Source organism: Dermacentor andersoni, chromosome 7 (genome assembly GCF_023375885.2).
Source record: "Dermacentor andersoni chromosome 7, qqDerAnde1_hic_scaffold, whole genome shotgun sequence".
NCBI lineage: Eukaryota > Metazoa > Arthropoda > Arachnida > Ixodida > Ixodidae > Dermacentor > Dermacentor andersoni.
In genome coordinates, this window is record NC_092820.1 from 110380556 (window position 1) to 110396219 (window position 15664).

Sequence of the window (15664 nt, forward strand, 5' to 3'; positions counted from 1 at the left end):
AGATTGCGAAATATACTGAAGGGTTATAGCAACACTACAACTGCTCCACGAATTCCAAATACCTATAGTACATTGCCGTAATCCTTACGTTCTACGTAATTTCAACAGCCTACTAATTAACGAATATAAATGACCCCATGAAAAACCAACTTTTTCCAAAATGCTATAGATTCTTTCAGTCTTACTTGGACATACTGCAACCACCGAGAAAGCCATAGAGACGACGCATGTCGCTGCCGGTGGTGCACTTCGTCTGGTCATTCCTGGATAAAAGGAGAAATTTTGATTAAAGATTAAGATTGCAGTCACGTGACATAAATGCAGCACTTATTACATCAGGAGAAGTTCACTAAATTGAGGTGCAGTCGACACGATATCAGCACCAAATAACGAAATAAACAAGATAACTCCGCGTAGTCAAAATTGTGCATATTGCAGGCACTGCGGGAATCAATGTTAGTGCGAAGAATTTTGCAGGTACCTGGCTCTCTTGCAGTGTTTGGGATTCCGCAAAGCGATACCAGGTTAACTAACGTCTTTAGGTAAACGGACGTGCGTGTGGGTCGCGAGCGTATGCGTTTGTGACGACAGAATAGACAGTTTTAGTTACACGTACGTAGAGGCTTCACGTACGTAAACGTGAAAAGCCTACCTGCCTTACGTGCTCGCCATCTGACACGCTTCTAGCTACACGTACGCTACGCATGCCAAGAGGGACCCCGTAGCTACATCTATCGGGAAATGTGAACACGGCGGTAGCCAATTCAATCCTGTCGCCGTGTTTCGATGCAAGCCGTCTGCGCGCGCGCGGCCCGCTCTCGCTTGTTCGTGATCTCGCGGAACTCCCGCGCGAAGCTGTCTACGTGCGCAAGAAACGCACGCAAAGAATTGAATCTTACGTACGCCCGTGAGACGCGCGCGCGCCCGCTACGTTGTACGCATGCGCACTGCTGACACGTAGAAGCTCTACGTACGCAAACCCTCTAGGTACGTGTAACTAAAACTGCCTAATAACAACGGCGAGTCCGTTAAAGACGATCGTATTGCGGCAACGACATAATTTCTACGCTGATCATTTGTCGCGAGCATGCAGCATGACCATTGTTGCTTTCTGCATAGGTAGTGGATGACCGTAAGCACCAGAAACACGGATTGTGACGTCAACAGCGACTGCTGGTCATGTCATGCAATCGTATGTCCGTACGGGAATGTTATGCGGTGTATGTGCAAGCGAAGATTGCATTTATACTTTGGCGAACAAATGTTAAAGCGTGAATAAATTGCCCGTTGTGCCCGTCGTGCTCGCTTAGTGGCTATGGTGTTAGGCTGCTAAGCGTGATGTCGCGGGATCGAATCCCAGGCCACAGTGGTCGCATTTCCAATGGGGCGAAATGAGAAAGCACCCTGGTACTTAAATTTGCGTGCACGTTAAAGAACTCCTGTAGGTCTGAGTTATTCCGGGTGTGTCGCACGACGGCGTGCCTCCTAATCAAATCGCAGCTTTGGCAAGAAAGACCTCATAGTTCTTTTTTAAAGGATTAAATATACGATCATGAAGCCGTTACAACGTCGCACAATTGATAAATAGCCTGTTACGACGAAAATGGTGCGGCAAGCGTGCTGGTCCCGGAGATAACGCAGTCTAACACATTTCCTTAGAGCGTGAGCTATCACAAACAAAAACGAGGAAGTGGCGCGGGGCGTACGTGTCGAGCGTTTCAAAGATGTGCCTGGCTTCGCAACGAGAGAAGTAAGCATGCGATCGTGGTCTCATTCAAAAAATAAACAAAAAAGCAATCGTGGCCTAATGAATAGAGCACAGAGCTGCTATGCTCGATGACAGGGGTTCGATTACACCATTGGTCACACATTATTTTCTTTCTAATACAGCCAGGTGAGACAGAAACTACGTACCTACCAACCTACACCAAATCGGCTAGAATGGGGCAATGTATTAAAAACAATAATGGGTGTCACAGTTCAATAGACTTCTGAAACGGAGCAATATCCGACGGCTTCAGCGCTATTTTGCTATCGCAATGCTCACCTTGATAAAAATGGTTGAAGCGACTTTTTTTTATCTGTCGATGCTTATTTCTTCTTTGGCGTTGGCACGGATGTAAAATTTTTTTGCGACATGCTTGATGACTAGCGCTACCCTGATGGGCTCCAGCTCAATACGGTCAGTATTAAATACTACTAATATTTTACGCACTTGCCCTTCCTACGATATTCCCTTCTTCGTAGCAGAGCTTCAGAAGCGTACAGAATTTATTTGCAGAAAAAGTGGAGAGGTGAGCTTGAGCTGACGCCTTTTTGAGCCTGCTAGACTGCATAGACGAAAAGGGAAAGAGTGAACATACAGTGATTAGAAGAAGGGAAGGAGTTGGCGTGTATGCAGGGTTTCGCAACTATCATGCACCAAGATTTAAAAGATGTGCAAATGCCATGTAGCTGAACAGAACCAATGTAATGTTGTTTGCCGTCGCTTCGAGACTCAGATTCTTTCTTGCATTCCACCTAATTATATGATTAACCATAATTAATTATTCGCGTTCTCGAATATTATGTATAGGCAAAAAGTATCAAAGAGAAAACTGTACAGCAACATAAGAGACTCCCGATACAGTTTTTTGTTGCTCAATACAGAAATGTGTTTTTTAGCGTGAAAGTAGCCCTCAAATACACGCAAAATTGCCGCGTGACTGACCACTGGAGGCACTTGCCACGGGCTTCTTCGCGGGCTTCTTTCATGCTTGGAAAAACACTTTCATGTAGCACATATTGAGCATCAGAAAGCACCGCATCGTCGGGCTTAGTAGCGCAATGCCATAGCCACTACGGCAAAACAATATGACCAATACGGCGGGTGCAAAACAATGTGACCCCGTGCTAGTCTCCAGCCTGTTTTTACTAGCATGCACAATGTTTTTTTTTTTTTAAAGAAAGGTGGTTTTCTATGCGGATGAAACCAACTTTATATCGTTAGCTGCCACATAAGGAAGCCTCCAGTATCATCTTTTCTCTTTATTAAATCATTAGATTTATTTATTTATTTAATTAGATTATAGCGGATATTTACCTACCGTTCTAGTTTATCAGCTCTAAGCTTCAGAAAATGACCAAGAACTTCCATTTCGCTTCTTTCTGGTGCGCTCTATGTCAAGTGGCTCATTTCTTTTTTTCGCGTTTAAATGAAGGCCCGCGGCGAAAAATAAAAAGCCGAACAACTTACGGCTTCCGCACAGCCGCAATGCTGCTTTCAAGCACGCGGCGTGGCGATCATCTGTGGCCGGCTAACGGACCATTCCGGTCATAAATATTACATGTCCCCTTTCTTCGAAGTGGCAGCCACGTGCATGCATTTATTTAGGTTGGCCCCTCACGCCAGATCAATGCTTGCGGCGCAATTTGCGATGACTGGAAACGGACACGCTGCCCAGACCCGAGGCTCACCACTGGCGCAAACGTTGTGGCTATACCATGATAAGCACCCTGTGACGGCGATTGCACGCCGTTTTAATCATGGAGCCCGTTTAATTATGCTGCGGCGAGTTTAAGAATTCTGCTGCGGCATGCAATCCAGAAGACGGGTCAGATTTCTGTTCATTTAGGTTTTTCTGGCCGGCCCCCTTTTAAAAGCGGAAAGTCCACCCGCGAGAAAGAAGCCACGCCACAAACAATTGCAGGTGATCTTCTCAAGTGGATTCGGAAACCTCGCATTGAAATATATGCCGCAATCATAGCACATAAAGGTTTGTTCATTATTCAATACAACCTAACTAATCAAGGGCACGAGGTATACTTGACGCTTCTCCTGGTTGCTCTTAACAACGTAGAACTGCTTTCATCGCACAGAAGGCGTCACTTTTTCTTTTTCGTTGTTTTACAAATTGGTGCATGATAGCTGCGACAGCCCATATATTCTAGAACTGATTTAAAGAACACCCGCGTCAGAGAACCCCGTGTGATATTGAATTCTTGCTTTGAATATTTTTGTACTATGTTTGCATCATTCCCATATTCAATCTTATGCATACAAACATTGCGAACTTTATCTGTAAACCTTACGTGCGGGGCGAGGCTGCAGAAGTACAAGATTTACGAGCGCTACCACTTGACAAAACGGCTGCATGAACGTCATGAACATACAGCACATTCCGTTTAAAAGCACCACACAAAAATCCAACGACATTGTGTCAGGTTTCTGTAGGCAAACAATATGTGTGGAATATAAACATGCACTAATGTCACCACCGTACATACACTACAAAATAGAAGCGACCATCTAAGTAGAAGCCAAGCATTTATGTAAAGCATAAGCTGGAAGTTAAGCGGCCTAGATGTCACAACGCAGCTCCTTGAGACGGACGCTTTCAGGTTTAACAGTTTTTTATCCTAACACATTAAGAACTTAATAACGTCTCTAACAAGATCGCGCATTTATTAAAACCATACGTTTCAAAGTCAATTCGGCTCCTTCCTCAGGTGTAAATTGTCCGTTTATTTTTCGAAGTTGTAACTTTTAAGCTGTTTGTGGTTTTGTGCACGCTCAGCAGCTCTCAGCGGCTTTTTAGATGTGATTGATAATTTAGAAAGGGAAGCAGAGGAGAATTTTCATTGTCCTTGAGTCCGAAAACTCAATGCATTGCTGTGTTAACAGAACTTTATTGCATTTCCCTACTCCCATCATCAAAAAATGTCTAAAGACGTGCAGCCTTCCACTGAGGAAGAAGCCTCCGTGGCTCGGAAACGTGAGGTTTTAATACACCTCCTATTTAGTTGGAGACATTACGAGCATTTTATTACTTTTGCCCAGCCAGGGAGATGATTCTGTCATATTGCTTAGCTTTCCACTTAGCCCATATTCCCCGTGTTTCATCCTTTCATTTCTCTAGGCAGCTCTGAGCTCCACCGCCATGGGGTGAGCCACACGTAGCCATTGCTCTTTCGATTACGTCCGGCCACCGCCAAATTGAGGAGCGAGTGATGAGGCGGAACAAAAGATGGGGGGAGGAAAGAGCATGCCCGAATTATCAAGTGATTGTTCCGAAGCACAGTCATTCGAGGTCGAAATTTCGACGAGTCGAACACATTGCAGTCTGGATGCGGCATGCTTAAAAAATTCATGCAGAAACTGCAGTGGGAGTTGTTTAAGCATGCGTCTTCACACAGCCTGGTGTCATTATCAATGTTATGAAACTTGATGATCCGACCAGTATAAACCCTTATCAACCCTTATCGGTCGTACCTTATCGGACTAGACCTGAGCCTCATCAACCCTTATCTTTCCTTATAGACCTTATCGGACACAATCAGATCCTTGTCAACTCTTATCTGTCCTTATCAACGTTATCGGATATGCTTTTACTCTTATCAACTATAATCGGTCCTTTTCAACCTTATGGCAGCCGACGTTTATCAAACCTTATCAGTAATTATTAACCTTATCATAACTGCCATCACCATTATAAGCCCTCAATGCTCTATAGCACCTTATCCATTAGGGTCGAACCGCTATGAACCGTGATAAGATACATAGAACCCTTCACCATTTCGTATCAACTCATTGATTGTTTTGTCTGTCTGTGCTTTGCGACGTGAAGCACATAAGCTCTCAAAGATTGGTTGCATTTCTGTCGGTGATAGAACGCCCCAACGGAAGGCACATCGCGACCATCGAAACGCATCGGGGATGTGGCGTGTTTGGCAATACATTTTCACAAAATTGGAGTTTTCCTGATGCCTGCGACGCTCCACATCGACTCCAGATGTGATCCTAGAGATTGCTTTTATTCCGCTATCACCAAATCTTTCAACAAAGCCTTCATAGAAATTGTTCTCCTGTGACCTTTGTTTGGTGTTGCTGCTACAACACATTCATGTGGTTCAGACAGTATGTTCACCGTGAGCAAGTGTGAGTGTTTAGCCTATTAAAGGATAGGGCTAATGTCCACATGCCCAAACGATTGGCGATTGTTTTGTACATTGTAGGGATGTCGTGTTCTGAGACATTCTTCAAAGACCACTATAAACGATTTAGACACCACACCATACACAATCCGTTTCCTGTCTTTTAAAGATCCCTGTGACCCACCATATGACATGTTCATAGAACTTGGCATACATAGATAGCCCTTCGCGAAGCAGAATGTGTGACAGAATGTCTGACAGAATGTGTGCATCTAATTCACTATCTCTCTTTGTCTAACTTTCTTTGTGATGACTCCTGGTTTTGTATTTGACCTTTCGTTATCATTTCTTTATCGCTTTCTTGCTGCTTAGACTGGCGGTTTTCTGCCAGATAACTTGTTGCGAAATGCAGGTAATTTAGTGTCCTGGTTCTTGTTTTGTTCCTATTTATCTGCACCAACTTTCCCGTACAAGAAATACCTAGCTGTTTGGCAACTGCCAACGTGGTTCCAAACTTCTTTTGCCTTTTAGATTTAGGGTATCTTAGAGAACTAATAAAAAAAAACATGTTTTTGAAAACTTCTTGCGTTCTTAATGGGAAGATTTACAGGATATTGCTAAGAAACATTTCTTGGCTCTGCAGTCATGTAATGGGAAATAGGTGTTTGCGTAACCCTTATGCTGCTTCAAATTTGCCAGAATAAAGGCTTTGGTTCTAGTATGTGAAATTGAAATGTATAAAAGTATAAAAACATCCAGCAACAGCAAACGTAGTATTCGTGGAAAAGAATGCACTCGAAGTTAAAGCTATTTTATGGTGTTTACTGCGTTATATCAAGGAAGGACTTTTGCGTGCATGGTGTTCGTGCAAATTAAAGTTGCACGAACTATTGCAGAAGCTCGTTCGCTTAGTACAGACCGGCGCCTTGAAACCTGAAAATTCCATGGTCAGTAGACAGCGCACATGTCTTATCATTTGAGTGACTCCCATATAGCTTCACGAAATTTCAGAAATACTAGAGGACTTCATATCTTTGTAGCACGACGAACGAAGAGTAATGAAAAGAATTGGAAGAGACACACGAGTATGTTGATGCAGCCTGTCATATAAAAATAGGAAACAATTCCAACCGCAGATTCTTTTATTGCGATAGCAATTATATGCACATTCCAGGCGCATTTGTGCCATGTGCGGTCGCCGTCGCCGTGAGGTTCCGTATAAAGAGCAAGGACCAGCCGGCGTCCACAGCTCAAGCTCGCGCGCGCAAGGGAGGGATGTGGGGAGGAAGCGCGCCATTTTCCGTTGAGCGCAAGGCTCTGGGAGGAGGGTAAGAGGGGGCCACGTTGTGCTCCAGGCCGCTTTTTCTTGAAAGCATCTGCGACGGGGACAGTCCGCCGTTCGGTGTTTCGCGGCTTAGTTCGCGTTGATGCGAGAGGCAACGCGAAGATCAGTTCGCTCGCTGCTGCTGCCACGCTTATTCACACCAGTGTTTTGACAGCTAGATTCCGATGTGATCGAGTGAGGTGTGTTCATGTTAACTTGTGCGCGCGAGATGACATGCTTGTTAATTTAGTTAGTATGCCTATGTTTGCTAGTTTGCACGGCCGATAAAACTTCTTTCTACTTCGTATAGGTGTCGACTAATTTGCTATCGCGATGGATGATTCGACTTTTTGGCGGAACTGCGACTTTCGTTAGTTACGCCCACAAATTTATGCACGAAGACCTTGTCTTCGGCTACAATCGCCACAGTTGATCTAACATTCTGCTTTTCACTGCTTTACTCTCCTGCTGAGAAATTTCATGGCACCCTGATATAAGTACCTGTGAAATTTTTCGGTAATTTTGTGAAAATGTTGCTTCGACCCTTGGTATTAACCTATTTGAACCACTGATGAAACAAGAGAAAGGCACGTGAGCGTTTGCTAAAAATATCCCTTTATTGCAATCGCTTGCGTGCTTTATCGACACAGTGGTTTTGTCATGATGACGGCAGCACCCGCTGAATACCATTTGTCATTTTATCCACTATCTCTAAATAAAACGGAACTGTGTCGCGTGTTTTCGCCAACAACATAGCGGCAGCTGAACCTTTCTTATGGCCTCACAAAGCCACATATTTTGTCTTCTGCTACATTGCCGCAAGACATGTCAATTTCGCCCTTGAATACTGGCCTTTCAATATTCCAGAAATTTTCAGTAGGTACACCAGGTGAGCAGGCCAAGATTTGAAGAGGTCCTGATATTTAAGTAGAATTTCATAGGTGATTTCAGTGTTGTTTATTTATTTACATATCCATTATATGTCAGTTGGGCTAATAATAATGCATTACATAAGAGTTGAGCTGTTATACTTCATACATCACGTCTACGATTGTTGTCAATACCAATAAATATGTGTGCAAAATAAGAAAATCTGAGGACACCTAAGCACTTCTTGCGAGTTGTGAGTGTGAAACTACTAATGTCCACTTGAACATGTTTTCGTGATTTCAATTTTGTCATGTGTTCGAGTTTTGCTGCGGGGTATGTAATCGAGATTTCTGATTAAATTGGTGCGGGTTATTTATTTTATGGGAAAGCATCAAACGGTTCCCTACGCGAAACAGCCGGCGTCTATAGTAGGGAAGCGTCAGCTCAATTCCCATTAGCTGCGACGCCACGTCACATGCACACCTCGACGGAGCAAAGCGGGCGAAAAGGAAGAGCATGCTGCTGTGCTGGCGCGTCAGGTGTTGCATGAGGGTAGACGGCATCCCCGCGGCGCTAAAACCACTGAAACTTCGTAAAGTAGCGACACTTCCCTCCTACGCGTTCGCTTCTCCTCGTCTCTCATTTCTTTCGCCGTCCCTCCTCGACCACGGCGCCGCCTACTACGCTTCAGTGCATGCAGCAGACAACCTTTCGCAGAGTGAATACACGCAAATGCAAAGCGGCGCGCTTTAGGCTCTCGCATTGGCTTTATAGCTCCGAGTGACTTCGTGTGCAGCGCCGAATTTTGATACGAAGGGTTATACAAGTTCATTAACGACTGCTTGTTTTGCTGTTTTGATAACTAGTTTTAAAGGTTCTAAACGAGCTCTAACGCCGTCCCATGATGACTCTGAATGTATGGCACACGCTACTTTAGGTGCGCAACATTTGTCAAGCGCGTGTCGCAGGATCTTGTTGCGAATGGATGTAAATGACACATTTACGATCGAATGCCAACATCGTGTCATCTAGCAAACCCTCGGTAACCTGAATAATCCGCGCCGTCATTACAAGATGAATTCAGGGCGCCTATCAGCTATGACGAACAAAGGCGGCAGAGGGCACGAATAATCGCTGCTCTGAAGGTTCGACAGAGTACCACAAGCTATAGTGCCGCCTACGTGCTAGACTTCGTGCGTGTTTGCCGATCTTCTAAGCGCGCACAAAGGCTCGGAGATGGGCGCTGGTTCTATTGCCTTTGGTGCCTCAAAGTCGACAGAAACACACGCGGCTGGTGATCGAGTCGGAACTCTGCGTACATGGAAAATGAAATCAGTTTTTTACAGCGAAGCTGTTTATGTGGACCCTGTGCCGTCGTTGTCGGACTCCGCTAACAAAAGGCGCCACGTCACCTAGTGGGAGAGGAAAAGAGATCAGTACAGAGAAAGGTGTTGGAGTGACCCCTTTTCTCTTGTGAGAATGCTATCTTATACGCGAATCTTATACGGTTGTCACAGGGTGCATTGTCGGCATCGAATTTATGGGCAAAAAATTCCACCCTGCCGCGAAAGAACGAAACCTTATGCTGGTGGTTTGCGGCCAACAAGCGATGCCCAGCGATTAAAACGCGATACTGGCGCAAGAAGTGCCGGCAGCCATGTCAAACCAGTCCAACCAATAGTCAAAACGATTGCAGCGCCCTCCTCTCCAGTGGTGTGCCTTGCGCCCAATATATGGAGCTTAGAAGCAAAAGAAGCATTCCTAAAGCATGCTCACCATACAAAGCACGCAAAAGCGAAAATAAGATGAAAGAATGGTGAAACAAAGGCTTTCCAATATAGACTGCTTGCGATGTTTGACTTGCATGATGTAACACTTGGTGTAACTAACTGTAACTGTTCGACCATCTTCACGGACTGGAAGGGGCGTTGATATTTTAACATTTGTTCGTTAAGCGGGAACGCGGTAACAACACTTCACTCAGGCTCAAACAAGAGCATAGTGAGTTTACGTTGTGTAAATTATTCAATCGAAAGCCTTAGACGGTTCATGAGACGAAAAGTCCGATCTCCGGCGTTACGCCGTCCGGCGCTATGGCACCAACATTCACAGGAAGTCGAACTCTTGACTTTTGGTGGAAGTCGAGTACAGTGCCTACAGTGTTAATTAAGGTGAATTTAATTAAGACGCGATCCTGAACTGGCGATCCTGAACTTTTGTTCCCTTGCACGGCTATTGATCGTTATCTTGAGCACTGTTTCTGGGCTTTTTACGGTACAGCTTGCCAGTTTTGGCGAACATATGTAAAACAAACATTCGTACCCTCGAAAGTTTGCAAGGCCAGGCTCTACGGACATGTCTTGGACTACCACGATGCGCCTCGACTCACGCAACAATCGTGATTGCTTGAGACTGTACTTGGTTCCCACGTATATAACGATTGACAGACTTAGAGCACACATTCGACATGTGTCGCGTACCCAGTCATTATATTGCAGCTTTGCCAGCACAAAGACCTCAAGCCACATTTTTCAAATCTGTTGCGACACATCAAGGCTACCTTCCGTCGGACTTTACACCAGCAGCAAGACCACTGTTACCCCTGTGGTCCCTACGACAAACCAGATAACCAGATACATCCATTAGATGTGCATAATATTATGCATCTTGGACATTCAGTGCGTCCATCGGATATACAGATTTATCCAGAAAACACTCTATAGATGTACTATGGATCATCGCAAATGCATCCAGAACATGTATCTGGTACGTTGTGGGGATGTCAGGGCTGGATATATGCAACATGTAACAGACATCCACAACATCCTGCAGATTTATTTATTACATGCAGTAGATATCCACAACATCCACACGAAATCCATTGTCTACATATGGCTGTATCTGCAACATCTAATATATATTAACTGGATATGCCTTGCACTATTTTTAGCTGTCTCGTTTATTCATCATGCATGCATGCACTGGGCCTATTCAATTTGTTGCCCCAGACTGCCCCAGAGTGCTCGAGACACTACTACAGGCAGTGATTATTGGCGTACGCAGCTTCTCACACAGTTCTGGACTGTTTGGGACTAAAAATCAAAGTGCCACTGTTACAAGCAAAGAAAAACTTCGTTGTCATCGGCAGCATTTTTATTGTGGAACTTATTACTGGTATCAACCATTTGACAAGTACGTAATGATATACACAATATTTGCAGTGAAATACAATGGCAGACTGCACCTATCTCATCAAAATAAAGTGAACAGTGAAAATACAACACAATGCCATCTCTTGGTTTCTGAAAGGCATAATAAAAACTTAATGCACGAACCACTACAAAAATACCACATATGCATAACAGCTAAGAATAAACATACTAAAGGATAAATAAAATGAGACATTAAAAGGAACGCTTGCAAAGGAACACTTCTCACAATGCAGTGTTAGTTGCATTCTCTCCAGTAAAATAAAACCCAAATGGCACATTACCAGACTTAATTCTCATGAACAAAAACAAAATTCACATATGGAAAATCAAAGCACTATTTGACTAGCCATGTATTGAGCAAAAGAAAAAATCGAAACGAGGTAGTGAAACATAAAGAGCAACAGCTGAAGGCCCAAAAGACCAATATATCGCATAGGAAAACCAATCTGAAAACCACTAATACTTTAGCATAATGACAAATTCTGTAAGAGAAGCAGGCAATCCACTGCAGCAAAAGGGTGCCAAATTAACTTCTCCACAAAGGAGAAAAATTTGGAACACAGCTGCTACATAAAGAAATAGTTTTAACATATTGTTCTGACTCTTAGATATGAAGACTGTTATAACGAGGAATTTTCTTCGAATAAGTAAGCATGCAGTATAAGTACAGAAATGGTATGCTCTATAAATTATTCTAGTACAATAACTATACCATGTTACCATGCGAGTGAGACTACAGCCAATTCGTGTGTAGATTCATGGATTATAAAGAATGTCAATGTAGTTGCAGTTAGTGGTTACCTGGTACCTCAGCACACTTGGCATGCACTAGTCAACCAAATGCAGTGGTACCAGGCCACACCATGCTGCTGAGAGTGCTCAGCCACTTGTAGCAGTATCAAATCAGCCCTTTCCTTTTAAACTGTCTCACTGCTTTCCGTGCACTAAGCCTGACATCACGCAACAGGATTCTATATCTGTCATATTTTTGAAAACATCAGCACTACTTAAAATGCAGTCAGGTGCCAGGAAAGGTCAAAGCATTGATTCAGGTGATGCTGGAGACAAGCTACTACATCTACATTTCTGCAGCGTTATCTGGCTGGTGTTTATACACTGCGCTCAACATAGCAGCAGTGGTTAATTGCATTCGCGCTCTCAGCAGTACTACCAAGGAAACATGTTGCAGTGAGTGCTCATCCTAAGGCTGCCACTTCAAAGTGAATATTATTTCTGGGCGCTGAAGACAGTGAGGTTTAGCCTTCTAGTCATTACCGTGACTGCAAGTTAGGCCGCTACCAGTTTAAAAAGAGGAAAAAAAATTTGTCAGCATTCCTAAAGGCACACGGTAGGATGCTATGTGGGGCTGGAGGGCGAACCGTACTTGGAAGACCGCTCTCTTGCTGGCTGGCTATAGCATCCTAAACCTGAAAAAGAGCACAGAATCTTTACAACTATGCAAACACATCGCTTATACTTAGCCCGCATCTCGACATTCACCCTTACTTGAAGCCCATGCTTGACTGTCACTATAACGACATGTGCAAACGTGCCAGAGACACTCACTGGCTCTCCTTGGGTGCGTTCGCGTCGGGCTTTATCTCGACCAAATCAAGCATGGACTTCAAGTTAAGGCACATTTCTGAATGCGTGGGTAAGAGATACAAGGTAGCTTAAGACAATTAAAGTACCCGGTTTTCAGCTTCTCCAAACTCAGTGATTAGTTTAAATTCCCAGATAATAAATTCACACTTGTAGCATCTTCATCATGGAGGCAGATCAAAGGCATCTGCTTAAATAGTACCACTGACAATAATATTGTCCTTGCAAGCAGTAGAGCACAGCAAACCTTTATATAATGTGCAAAAAATCGACTGTTCAAGAACACGTGAAAGTGCATGGCTTGTGCCTACAAATGATACAAACACGTAATACTGCACGCTATACACAGGAGCTATGTAACCGTACAAAGGAGCAATAAAGCGTGCAAAATATCATATAGCTCTAGAGACAGCCCTTACTACAAAATACCTCCAAAGCAATGCATGAACGGTGACTACATCACTATCGAAAATGTGTATCAGAACCACTGAAACCACAGTGCCGCTGTGCTCAAAACCTGCGGACCGCGAGAAGCACGTACAGTACAAGGAAGACTAGGACGAGTATGAGAAGATGAACTGAAACACAGGACAAAGGGAGACAAACAGCAATGTCGCTTCTCTATCGCCATTTGTTTCGCGTTGCACTTCAGCTGTTCAAACTAGTCTTTGGTACGCACCAATTGGCTCTGTTTAATACTATTCCGATAAAAAAACATCACTGACATGCCTTGAAGGGTACTGCCGAAACCGCTGGGCGTTTGCGTTGTGCATCAGCTCTTCCGGCCCATGCTAAGCACTCATTACGGGCATAAAAGAGAAGAAAGTACAAAAACAAACCACTGACATACCTTGAAAACCATGTGCCTGCTGGTGACCGGACACCACTGCAGACATGGCGAGAATAAGAAATGAAGTGTCACAGCATTAGCACCGCAACCTAAAGTTGGTTCGTTGTAGAACGGAAAGGTTAGCGCTATCTTTTGCAGCCCTTCAGGGAGCACAGCATAGAGTAGCACTGCTCAGCCATAGAGAGATCTCAGCGCCAGCATTGGAACACAAGCTCACACATTCCCGCATACGCTTGCTTGCTGCGTCATTCCAATGGCTGCTCTTATGGTGAAGTATGAGAGGCACGCGACTCTGAGAATAATGGGACAATACTGCTGCTTAAAATCTCGTTTAATCATTTAACTTTTCTGACGTCCTTAAACACCATTTTTCATTTAGTGCAAAATTTGTGGCGTGCTTCCGGCTCCTTGCTTTCGAGCATGCTTTCGAAGCACATGGCCTCTGAGATCGAGTGTCAAGTGACGGAGGCCACGCAATCACTATCACACTGGAAGTTTGCCACAATTTAAAAGAGTTTGGTGGTGCTCAACAAAGGTATAGTACCTTCATATAATTTTCATGCTGTTTTTTCTACTATATATTATTTCATTCCTAAACATGCTGTACCTTGTTTTTTCAATTACTTTTTCCAAAGTCGGAAATAAAAAAGTAATTAATTGCAAAAACATGGGACGTCTATGGACATCCATTACCTGATCACTGATGATACCGCGCAATCGTCGCACCAAACTACAGGCTCCAACTGCGCAGCATCGTTCACGGCAAAATCATAGAAGCGCGCGTAGACAACGCGAAAAAAAGCTTTGGGGGCCTACAGTGCACGTCTAAAGTACAAGCTTTATGGACGTTCCATGGACTTCCAAAATTTTGTCTGCTGTACATCTGATGAATGAACTAAATGGATGTTCATCGGGCATCCAAAACTTTGATGCCATTGTACGTCCTTTATACGTATGTGCATGCAAAGGGTGTCCATAGGGCATCCCATTTTTTGCTGGATGTTTGGATCAATCCGGTACATCTATCGGATGTTTGTGGCTATCTGAGAACCACAAGTACGCCTCACGATTCCGGGAATAACGAAGAAGACCCGTCATTCAGCAGTCGCTCTACGTCAGTTCACACTGTCATTACTGAACGAGGCGTATGAACAAAGAACGCACATTTACACTGATGGATCTGTCCCTGCCACCAGCTGCACACGTGCTGTTATCATCCCGGCGTTACAAATGAAAATTACTTTCAAAGTGTCCCATATAACAACCTCTACGGCAGAACTTGCCGCTCTATGTGCCGCTCTTAATTACATTGCGCAAGCCAAACCTCGAACGTTGGCCGTTTTTCGTGACTTCAAGGCAGCCCTTCAGAGTATGCAGTCAGCCTTACGACTCAAGGCCCATGACCAACTTGTGTTTGAGACCAGTAAGGTTCTCCATCAAGCCCTCATAAACGGACATGATATCATCTTCCAATGGCTTCCGGTGTACTGTGGCATCGTAGGAGATGACCTTGCTTACGATGCCGCGCGGTCAGCCCATAAAGAAACCCTGACACTTCCTATACCCTTATCAAGGACATATACTGCGATGGGTATTCGTTTGCTTGCTCATACCAAGACTGAAGCTTTGTGTAACACACCGATTTTCTCCAACTGCCGTCTACACCAGTTGGATTTTACATTGAAGCTGCAGATTTCATCGAACTTCTCCCGCCGTGATGCAACTATACTGTGCCGTCTCTAGTTAGGGGTGGCTTTTAGGAAAGCCTACTCATTTCTTATTGGAATGTCCGAAATACCGATATGGGACTCGTGGAACCGTGAAGAGACGATTGATCGCGTGTTCTGTTTTTGTGATCTCTATGAAAACTAACGCGAAGTTCTTCAGAGGGTG

The 15664-nt window shown here is 44.2% G+C and overlaps 1 protein-coding gene across 2 annotated transcripts in view; it reads right to left on the reverse strand.

The window, feature by feature from the left end:
* Positions 1 to 15664, reverse strand: part of LOC126534659 (uncharacterized) — a 46765-nt gene that overhangs the window by 16984 nt on the left and 14117 nt on the right. Inside the window, exons 2-4 of one of the 2 annotated variants that reach the window (XM_055072532.2) lie at positions 13772 to 13807; positions 12704 to 12746; positions 186 to 263 (exon numbers count right to left, since the gene is read on the reverse strand). In XM_055072532.2, coding sequence (XP_054928507.1) covers positions 186 to 261 — 76 coding nt within the window. In that variant the 5' untranslated portion in view covers positions 262 to 263; positions 12704 to 12746; positions 13772 to 13807. The remainder of the gene's footprint in view (positions 1 to 185; positions 264 to 12703; positions 12747 to 13771; positions 13808 to 15664) is intronic. The other variant, XM_055072531.2, reaches the window with a different exon arrangement.